The sequence below is a fragment of the Peromyscus californicus genome, unplaced genomic scaffold (genome assembly GCF_007827085.1).
Source record: "Peromyscus californicus insignis strain IS unplaced genomic scaffold, ASM782708v3 Scaffold_1__1_contigs__length_55948999, whole genome shotgun sequence".
Taxonomy (NCBI): Eukaryota; Metazoa; Chordata; class Mammalia; order Rodentia; family Cricetidae; genus Peromyscus; species Peromyscus californicus.
In genome coordinates, this window is record NW_026294492.1 from 23,138,848 (window position 1) to 23,150,448 (window position 11,601).

The 11,601-nt window shown below is 42.8% G+C and overlaps 1 protein-coding gene across 1 annotated transcript; it reads left to right on the forward strand.

The window, feature by feature from the left end:
• The first annotated feature begins 4,984 nt into the window (after positions 1–4,984).
• LOC128115490 (28S ribosomal protein S33, mitochondrial-like) lies at positions 4,985–5,590 on the forward strand. Its single transcript, XM_052746226.1, has one exon. The coding sequence runs from the start codon at positions 5,034–5,036 to the stop codon at positions 5,169–5,171; it is 138 nt and encodes a 45-aa protein (XP_052602186.1). The 5' UTR covers positions 4,985–5,033; the 3' UTR covers positions 5,172–5,590.
• The last annotated feature ends 6,011 nt before the right edge of the window (positions 5,591–11,601 follow it).

The following is an 11,601-nucleotide window of genomic DNA, read 5'->3' on the forward strand; positions in this document are numbered from 1 at the left end:
AAGGGCATAGGACCTGGAGAAAGGCCCTGCCTCTCAGGAAAGGTTTCTTAGGTTGCTTTTCCCCTTTCTTCATCCTGTGTAAATCCAAATGTCTGTGAAGGGTTGATTTAGAATGACTTAAAGGACTAACACATCAGAATTCAGCTCTGTTCTGTAGGTCTACAATAACGAGATGCCAACTACCCTCTACAGGCTGGTGTGGTGATACACTGTGTATCAAATAAAGCTTGCCTGAGGATCAGAGGACAGAATCAGCCACTAGACTAAACATAGAGGCCAGGCAGTGGTGGTACACACCTTTAATCCTAGCACTGGGGAGGCAGAGATCCATCTGGATATCTGTGAGTTCAAAGCCACCCTGAACTACATGCGATTGATTCAGTCTAGGAGAGAAACAGGGCCAGGTAGTGGTGGCACACACCTTTAGTCCCAGCACTTGAGATCTCATGGCCTTTGCTACCAGTATTTAGGAAGCACACAGGCCATTAATCCCAGCACTAGGAAGGAAGTGAAATGGCTGGGCGGAGAAAGGCATGTAAGTTGTGAGGAGACAGAAACTAGCCTTTTGCCTGAGGACTCGGAGGCTTTCAGTCAGAGGATTCCTGGAGACAGGATCTCGCCTTCCATTCAGCCTGAGGATTTGGTAGTGGTGAGAAGTTTCTCTAGCAGCTTGTTCCTTTGTTTCTCTGAACTTTCAGCATTTACCCTGATGTCTGACTCCCTGTTTTTATTATAAGACCGTTTGGGTTTCGAGCAACAGGCTGGCTCTAGCTCAGAGCCTCTTTTATGCTGTTTTATATGGCCATCACCACCATTTGTGTAGGGAATCTCTGTAGGGCTTTCATACTACAACAGCCAGGCTGAACACTTGTAATGGACTTCACAGCCTGCACAGCCTAAAATATTTACTAGCTCCCGACCACAGGTCTACAGAAATGACATTCATTCTATACGTGTTTATTAAATGCTGACTATCACCAAAGACTAATGACAGAACAGTGAACAAAAAGCAAAACTTTGTATCTGTATCCTTATAAAACTTGGGGATATGATGGGGGGGGGCGCTAAACAAATAGATCATCTGGAATCTCATCTGGGATCTCAAACTTGGTGAGTTCTATGAAAACAAGAGAAGAGGTCAGGATGTATTACTGCAGTGGTGCAGGAGGTATATTATTATAATATGACATAATACATAGTATACTTTATCTTAATAATATCACAGAACTCCAACATAAAGCAATGGGTTAATACTCTCCTAATGTTTCCCACGGAAAAGGAAAATTAGGCACACACTGGCCTAAGACCACATAATTAACCTGGGGTTTTGCTGGGATTTGAACTTGCATTTGTCTGTTCCACAGGCCTAGATTATACTATCCCAGAAATTTAAGTTCCACCTCAACAAAGCAAAGCAACTTCTGATGAGTTTTCTTTCTGCTGCTGAGAGGTTGACGTGGTGAGTTACGATCGACCATTTGAGGCTGATTTGGTTAAGGTCACACTCTGAGTTATCAGCCTACGAGGTTTAGAACACAGGTGATCTCAATCTAAAAATCACACATTTAATTTCCCATAATAAAAAAGAATTACTATTGTGTGTACGTGTGATACATATGTAATGCTTGTGCGTAGGATGAAAGGTATACCCAAAGCATGCATGCAGATACCGGCGGAGGATGTTGGGTATTCTGCTCTATCACCTTCTACCTTATTTGCTTGAGATGGAGTCTCTCACTGAGCCTAGACTTGCTAGGCTGGCAGCCAGGAGGTCCAAGGCATCCTCTAGTTTCATGCCCCACACTGCTTGTGTTGCCGGCATATCCATGGTGTATGCCCAGCTTTTGGGTGTGCTAGGAACTGAACTCAGGTCCTCGTGCCTATGCAGCGAGCGCTTTGACCCTTAGAACCATATCCCCAGCTCTCAAACAAAATTTTAATAGGGAAACTTTTTAGTCATTCAGAATAGAGAAAAGTTCCAGACAAATGTTAAACTGACCCAGAAAACAAAGGAGTGCTTTATACTCACACTGCTTGGCTCAGGAGTGAAGCTAAGCAGGGAAACACAGGATGGGCCACATACTTCCCAAAAGACAGAGGAAAGATTCCACTGCCATGGCTATTAGCTTTCCTGGGTCAGACTGTGCCAAATATCAATTCCTTTCCCACTTCCCAAAGGCCAAATTCTAATCACCATTGTATAGAAGGTGTGGGTCTAGGTTATAGAAAAGAACAGTGACATTTAGGGATAGAGAACCACAAAAAAACAAAAAGTTTTCTCCCTCAAATGTCCATTCTAATGTGCAATGGCTCCTCATCTCAGCTGATATGATCTAGGGAACTCCACATAGGAAGCTCAGGATCATAAAGAGCCTGCCATCATTCTCCCGCCAGCTAATGAAGTCCCTAGGCTAGGAGAGCTATTAAATTTCAGTGCCAAGTATTAGTACCTTTTCCTGATTGTAGTGATTCAACAGACTCCAGTGAGGGTGAGTCACAGGAAGAGTCGGGAGGCTGGATGTGGCCCTAGAGCCCAGACAAGTCATGTTCATGAACATCACCTGACATTCACATCAGGCAGCCACTGGGTCCTTGGAATAAATGTCAACAGCATCATTTCATCTGGTCAACGTCACTCTGAGTGTGGCTATTTGGTCCTTACCCTCAAAGCCAGGACATACCACAGTTGAGAATGGATTTTAGGGTAGGTGAAGAAAGGGAAGATAACTCCATCCAGGGGACACCGAAGCTATGAAATGTATGTCTCAGATGTCCTCCTTGGATACTCTAATGCCAGAGGGAGAGGCAAAAGCACTAATAGAAAAGCTAAAAGATGAAAGAGCAGAATTAAAGAAACAAAGGAAATAACCTAAGTGGTCTTTCGGTAATAGGGTTTTATGGCGAATGGGAGGGAAGGGAATGAGATTTTTATAATACGGTGCGTCTTGCCAGGAAAGAGGCCGTTTCCTAAATGAGATGCATGTGGCAGCCAGACAACCCTCAGCTGGCACTTGTAGCAGTGATCTCCACAGCACACTCCTTAATGCCACTGGTCCAACTTCTGAAAGACACCATCCACCTTCAAGCAAGAGTTGATGACCAATCCCAGCCCTGATGCCTACAATGCTCCACCAAACAGATATCTTTATAAAACAAAACAAGAGGAGAGCCCAGCCAGGGGCCTTAGACCCCAAGGCTCCACCTTATGGAGACCACAGGGGTCCTGAGCAAACAGATACAAAATAAAAGCACAGAAGAGCATGCAAAGCATATTGTACAGCCCTAACAATAGAGACAAGCAGGCTGACAGCATCCGATTTGGAGCCTTGAGGAAGTCAAGTTTGATCATCAAACACTCCCTTGGGGCTTGACCTAGTCTGAATGAGTCCCTCTCCCTTGAAACTGGACTGTGCTGGACTTAATTATTTTGTCCTCCCTGGACCTTCATAGACTATTATATATGAAGAGCGGATAATGACTTCATTTTAACTGTTTTTTTTTTTTTTAAGTAAGGAAATACAGCCCCAGAAGAAATGTTGTCTGGAGTCTGTAGATCTGAGTTCACGGCAGGGTCTGAACTATTTCTCATTGTGTAAGTTACCCTTATGCACCTTCTTCATTGTTAAAAGGGTCAATGGCTCCTAGCCTACGGTCTATAAGCTCACAAGAGAGGTTCTGTAGAAATAATAGGGTTTCACAGTGTCACACCCAAGCAAACTCCCACTGGAAAGTATACATTTTTCTACCAGTAAGAAGCAGAGGGCACAACCCCTTTCTTGCACCCAGCTCCTGGGGCATTTCACAGACACCAGCTGTTCACCTGGCTATCCAGGAATTGTCAGGCTGCTGTGTAGAATCTCTCAAACTTCTTGTGTTAACCACCAGTTAGGTCTTGGAAATAACTCTCAGGCCAAACAAATACTGAGGCCAGTTCTAGCCGGCATCTGTACTTGACAGCGGTGGAGTTAAGACTGGGTTGGGACTGGCCTTTGGAGATGAGCTGTGTGGGCTTGCCTATTACCCCTGTGATGTGGCTAAGCTCTTACAGAAGAGGGGCTGAACCTACTGTGCATCATATAGGTAACAAAAACAGTCTGCTAGGTAACACCCTGGGATACAGGGGCAAAGGTTAAAACGCAACTTCTTGGACATGGAACCCAGAGGTCAACTAAGAGACACAGGTGATTCATTATGATTCCACGGCCTTCTAGTCCATCATTTGTCAAAGGAGAGGAGTGATTCAATTTAGTTCTCTGTTTTGTTTTTCAGTCACTGTGTAACAAATTACCACAGACCGGGCAGCTTAAAACAATAAATAAGAAAAAAAAATGAGAAAAAAAAAAAAAACAAGAAATAATGTTCTATAGTTCCAAGTCACTGGCTTGCAGCCTGGTCGGCTTCTCTACACAGGCTAATTACAGCTGCAGTCACCTTTGCCGGGCAGCATAACATAACTACAGGAAAAACTACAGGGCTGTCTTCTGCTCCGGATAACACATTCACTGGCCGTTGTCATTCCCACGCTTGACTTCTCTAAACTTTCTCCATCCTCACCACAGGCACGTCAGGACACCGGCCTCCCTTCCTTCATTTGGCCTTGCTTCACGACATGCTCATGGAATTGCGCTCGAGGCATCAACAGAGCTATTTCAGTAAGTGTGAAGTGTCGTTACTTCAAGGTAAGTGAGAGAAGTAAGTCACCCTGAGCTGTATGAGAACTAGCCCTCCACCCCGCTGAGCCCCCGAAACAACACTGACGACACAACACGAGAAATAATCTCATTCTTGAAGTTTAGGAATTATATCTGTGAGAACACGATCTCTTAAAAAAAAAAAAAATCTAATACCCAGAGGCTCCCTGGTCAAATGATACCTTGGGTATCCTTCAAACCCTGACCAACTCCTATAGTAATTTACTATAGGAAATTCTGTAGTTAAGAAAAGTACTGGGGGGGGGGGGGGGCGGGCTTTCCGGAACGCACGCACGCGAGCAAGGTCAGACGCAGGGAATCTTGTTCCTCGCTGCCTAAGAAATGGCTTCACTTTCAGAATGTGCACTGCGTCTGTCTCGTCTAAGTGCCCGGATCTTTGGTGAGGTGGCCAGACCTACTGATTCAAAGTCCAGGAAAGTGGTGAATATGTTCAGTGAACAGCCCTTGGCCAAAAAGTAAGAGGCTTATGACTGGTATCCAAATCACAACACGTATTTTGCGCTCATGGGCACACTCCGTTTCCTTGGCCTTTACAGAGATGAGCATCAGGATTCTATGGAAAAGCAAAGACATCTAAAGACGCTCCATGGAAAGGGGAAACCAAGGAAAGGAGAAGGGAAAAGAGCTACAAAGAAGAAATAGTATCAGCTCACCAAGAAAGAAAATTTCTTCCTCAGTGACTAAGGAAGTGTATCTCATTAACTTTTCACACATTAGAGGAAGGTGACCTTCCTCAGTGGACATCATCCCATGTTTTCATGCACTTCAGTTAAGCTGTGACTGGTTTCTTGAAGATACTCTAATTCTTCAAAATTATATTTACATTGGTTTTGTAATCTGAAGTTTACCTCCTTCTCTAATGGAATGAATAAACTGTTGTTTAGCGGTTAAAAAAAAGAAAGAAAGAAAAGTACTGGCCACAAATACTCCCTGCCTTCTTATATATATATATTTTTAAATCCACACGCACCTTTGACAACTAGATTAACAAGCCCTGGAGGGATACAGATATTTTTAATTCCCAACTGTAATCTATATAATACTGTATGTAATTTATATGATCGAGCTGAGTGCATGAAAGCTGTTCGATAAATTGGTTGTTGAGGAAATGGATTAACCAGTGTTCCAGTGAACATGTTTTAAGAACTGCTGGTCTAGACTCACACATAGAAGCCAGCCCATACCACAAACGACGATCTGAATCAAAGACAGAGAACAGGGTCTTGCACTTCATCAGTGGATTTTTTTCCTCTCTTTGAGAGTGACTTCCACACCAGCAAGTCAAGCTAAAAGGGTTATTGACGCCACCAAGGGCACAGTGAGTTCCTGCAGCAGCCCGTGGTGGCCAGCCCAAGGTTAAGGGTCCTGCCAGAGCCTGGCCAGGATCTAACAAAGCCACACAAGCAAACTCAACTATCTGAATTCACTCCTGTGGTGAGAACTCTTTTATCCACACCCACCCATGGAGGTTTGTGAAAAGCCAGCAGCCCAGGCTCATTCCTTTAGGTGAAGAGCCAGATTGTAATCAATACTGAAAATGTAAATACTACATTAGAAACAGCACAACAAGCTATTACCAGTTATCAGCTCAATAGGAGGATTTTTTTTTAATCTCTTCTAAGACTTCGATGAAGCAGAAGGATAAACAGAGCAATGCTTCTGAAGAACAGAGATTTGTAAAATTTAGGGTTCTTAGCAACCCTACCCAAAGCTTGTTAAAAATGAAAGCCCATCTGGGTATGGTAGTGAATGCTTTTAATCTCAGCAATGGGAGGTAGATGCTAGTGGATCTCTGAGTTTGAAGTCAGTCTGGTCTACATAGTGAGTCCCTGGCCAGCCAGGGCTGTATAGTGAACACTCATCTGGGGGGGCGGGGGGGAGTTAAATACGAATGAGAGCACAGAGGCAGAGATGCGGTTTCTTGGTGCAGAACTCAAGGACTGTTGGACCAGCCCTCTTGGGAAGGCCCTTCAGTCTGAAGCCGACAGGGTCAACATTCATGCCTCTAAAGAAAGAAGAATAATGTTTTTCTGAGTTTGATTTAGGAGCCTACCAAGGGCCTCCAGCCTGAGCCTGAACATCGGTGTTTCACATATTTTGGATGCAAAGCTATTTGTCCACTTCTAATTACATATTTCCCCTAGCCCCTTTCCTCACTTGCCGACCTCATGAATCATAAAAGGTGGCTGTTTTTAGTAAATTCATTTTGACATTGTTGAGTATTTATAGGCCTTGGGATAGAGTGATACTGAGACTGTAATATATCCATGTTTTGGGTTTGTTGTTTTTTGGGTTTTTTTTTCACTTCTATTTCGATGGTTTGACAATTTTAAAGAATAAAGCAATTCACTATTTCTACCTTTTGCATTTTATCAAAAAAAATGTTCAGGTCACCACACAAAACAACGTTTGTGATAAAATCCACATTGAATTCAAACAGCAAAGTTAGATCCTTGAGAAAAGGTGACGTGTTGCCCTAACAGGCCTCTTCTGTCTTGTTTCCACTCTTGTTTTTACTAAAGGTCGCCCCTGGCTTTCAAGCGACAAGGTGAGTGAACAGCCCATTAAGTTCACCAGCGAGGTAGTGAATCTCTTTTATCAACATTCTTTATCTTTAGGAAATGGATATGGGCTGGGAAGATGACTATGTGAATTAATGCACTTCTTACAAAAGGAGCTGAGTTCAAACCCCAATGCCCTTGTAAAAGGCCATGCACGCCTGTAACCACAGAGCTACAGAGAAGCAAAGACAAGGACCACTGAACTTACAGGCCAGCAGCCTAACTCCAGGTTCAGTGAGAGATCCTGCTAAAGAAAATAAAGAAAAGCATGATGGAGTGGTTACCTAACATCCTCTTCTGGTATCTGTCCACACACACACATACATATACATAAAATTAAAAAATTAAAAAGTAGAGATTGTTTAGTATAGTGATTTGGATAGAGGTCTCCAAAAAATTATGTTTTTACACTTACCCCAGGACCAATATCATCTTATGTGATCAAAAGAAATTCCAAATGTAATTCAGTTCAGTACCTTGAGTCTGGCCTACATATTGAATCCAGGACAGTCAGGTACATAGAGAGACCCTGTCTCAAAAAAAAACAAAGTTGAAGAGTAATATAGGATAACACCTGACATCAACCTCTGGACTCACAGGCATGCACACATCTGTACACGCACACACAAACACACACACACACACACACACACACACACACACACACACACACACACACAAATAAAAGAAAAATTTTAAGATCACTAATAACAGGATACCCAAAACATTGACCTCTAATAAGAAACATCCAGAGTCTCATAATTTATGCTCAGAAGTTACAATGTGGCCACTTATACAAACATTCTCTTTACCAACACACCAAACAAAGTGTGTGTGCAGCGTGTGTGTGTGTGTGTGTGTGTGTGTGTGTGTGTGTGTGTGTGTGTGCGTGTGCAATGTATGTGGTGTATATGTATATGTGCAGTGTGTATGCAATGTATATGCAATGTGTTGCAGGGTGCGTGTGCAATGTGTGTGCAAAGTGTGTGATGTGTATATGTATGCAGTGTGTGTGTGCAATGTGTATGTGTGCAGTGTGTGTAGTGTGTGTACAGTATGATATGTGCAATGTGTGTGGGATGTGTATGTGTGTGTGCAATGTATGTGTCTATTGGTGTATATTGGTGTGCTTATATGGTGCACTATGAAGTCTACAAAACAAATGAACACAGGAATTTTTGCTGTAAAGAATTCTAGCCAAAGTTCTTTTTAACTTTTTGTTATGTTATTTTCATGTTTCATAATCAGGACATCTGGATTTAAGTTTTTAACTCCACTTTATACTACCACCAGGAAAAGTTGTTCGACTCCATCTAGAGTTCACAAGTACGAATGTCCATGCCTCTACACACTGCTCACATGATGGGGGAGAAGGAGTAAAGCTAAGATAATCATCTCACGTGCACTAAAATATGAACAGAAAAACACTGTTTTGCCTCTAGTAAGTGGCTTGCTACAGGACGTGTGAATTACTGACAACTCACTCATCTACTGTGTGCAGTTCAAGGGTTTTTTTGTTTCCGGGTTTTGGCAGGGGGTACTTGTTTTGTTTTGTTTTGTTTTGTTTGAGACAAGGTCTCACTATGCAGCCCCGGCCATCCTGTAAACTCATTATGCAGACCAGGCTAGTCTGGAATTCACAAAGATCCAACTCCTTCTGCCTCTCCAGGGATGAGAAGAAAGGCATGTGCCATCAAGCTCAGCCCTCAAATGATACTTTGTGCCTATTTCTGTCTGATCTCCGGCACTGAGGTACCAGGCAATCCGTGATATATTTTCTACAATGTTTTTTTTTTCTTTTCTAGAATTCCATATAAATAGAATCATACAGTATAGAAGCTGTTTGTGTCTACTTTGTCTGGTCCTAAGAGTCATCCATGACTGAACCATTGCTTTCTTTTTCTCCTCTAAATAGTACTCCACTGTGCTTGGCCATTCACCAGTTGTCTGGCACTCATTTCTCTCTTTCTGCTTTTTTGTGGATCCTGGGAATTGAACTCGGGTCTCCAGACTTGCTCAGCAGCACCTTTACCCACTGATCCATCTCACTGGCCCTGACACATCCTTGTCTACTTTATATATCAACGATTTCCTCTCTGGTCATTTTTTCCTTCTACTTTTAGATTTAATCTGCCCTTTGGTTTTCGGTTTCTAAAAGTGGAAGCTAAGATTGCTGGTTTTCAGACCCTTCCATGTTTCCAATGGAAGCATTTAAAGCTGTCAATTCCCCTCTAAACTCTGCTTTCGCCGCCTTTATACTGTTTAACACATTTTTCATTCAGTTAAAAATATTCTCTAATTTCCCTGGTGATTTCTTTGATTCACAGATTATTTAAAAGTAAATTGCTTCGATGTCTGCACATCTGAGAGTTTTTCAAATTTCTTCTGTGTTGATTTTGAGCTTAATTCCATTGTGGCCCAGTGATTTTAAATTTCTAAGTAGAGAGTCGTTCTTTGTATGAAAATCAAGATTAGCTTTATTTTATAACATAAAAATGATGAAAGAATAAACTAGCTCTCCCCCACCACATATTAAAAAAAGACTACCCTTTGCCATTCAATCATGTTTAATTATTTTAGCATATTTATTGACAACAAATCAACCAGGGTCTGGAGAGATGGTTCAGCGGTTCCAAGCACTTGCCACTCTTGTTGAAGACCTAGGTTTGGCTCCGGGCATCCACATGGATGGTCAAGCATCCATAACTCCAGTTTCAAGAATTCCACATCTTCCTCTGACCTCCTCAGGTAAAAGGTACATGGGAGGTACACATACATCACACAGGCAAAACACTCACGCACATGAAAAATAAATAAAAATTTGAAAATGAATTAACCATAGAAGGATGATTCATCAGCATTCTCGATCCTATGCCAAAGACCTACAAGTCTATCCTTATTCCAGTACCTGACCATGGCAACCTCACAATCCTTTACATAAACCTTTATGCTTCTGAATGCAATTTCCTCAGACAGAAATCAAAAATAGCTATGTTACATACAATGAGGGAACCAGCAAGAACTCTGCCTCCTACAAATGTGCATTCCTTCCCATACTCCCAGACCTGCCATTAGCACCAGCAGGCCCTGCCCTGCCTGTTCTCAGTGCTCTGTGACCCAGCCGAGGAGTTTGGGTTTTGCTTTTGTTTTTATAAAGCTGATTCCAAACACCCCAGGCAGAATGCTTTGATCTCTGAAGGGAATTGATTCCTATCTGTGTTTAGTGTGGTGGCTAAGACCAAGACAGGCCACGGAAGTTCAAATCCTGGCTTTGCCATGTGCCTGCTCTGGGACACTCCACCTGCTGCTCCTGCCTTGTATGCCTGGACCTGAGATAGTCACAGTAGATGGAGGCAAAGTGTTTCTTTACGTCACCAAGAGCCTCCCTGTACCTTCTTAGTACTTTAGGGCCAGGTAGTCAGCCACTCTGCCTTGAGAGTCCAGAACACACCACCACATGAAACATTGATTTTTTATTTCAAGAACTTGTCACTTTTCTTTTTTTTTAATTTTTTATTTTATAATTTAATTTAATTTTACATATCAGCCACAGATTCCCCTGTCCTCCCTCCTCCCGCCCCCTCCAGCCTCTCCCCAGCCCACCCTCCATTCCCATCTCTTCCAGGGCAAGGACTCCCCTGGGGATTCAGCTCAGCCTGGTAGATTCAGTGGAGGCAGGTCCAGTCCCCTCCTCCCTTCACCCAGGCTGAGCAAAGTGTCCCTGCATAGGCCCTAGGCTCCAAACAGCCAGCTCATGCACTGAGGACAGGACCCTGTCCCACTGCCTGGGGGCCTCCCAAACAGTTCAAGCTAATCAACTGTCTCACTTATCCAGAGGGCCTGATCCAGTTGGGGGCTCCTCAGCTATTGGTTCATAGTTCATGTGTTTCCACTAGTTTCGTCAATTTTTCTAAAGTTCTGTTCAGACTGAACAAAACCCTTAGTAATACCACCATATCAATTTTAATCTAATATACAATTACCTGTTCCCCCACCAAAAAAAAAAATCTTTCTCAGAACTTTGAAAAATTCAAAATTAGAGTGAAATAAAAGAAATTTCAGTTATAACTAGTCTTTTTTTGAAAGATCTATTTATTTTATGTGTATGAATGTTTTGTTTGCATTTATGTATGTGTACGACATGCATGTATCGTGCACGCAGAGGTCAGTAGAGGGGGGGTCTGAGCACCTGGAACTGAAGTTAAACATGGTTGTGAGACACTGTGTGGGTGCTGGGAACCAAACTGGGGTCCTCTACAGGAGCAGCAAAGGCCCTTAACCACTGAGTCATCTCTACAGTCCCCCGAAACACCTCCCCCCATAACTAC

Coding starts and splice junctions, on each gene's coding strand:
- LOC128115490 (XM_052746226.1), top strand. CDS start 5,034: ATGGCTTCACTTTCAGAATGTGCACTGCGTCTGTCTCGTCTAAGTGCC.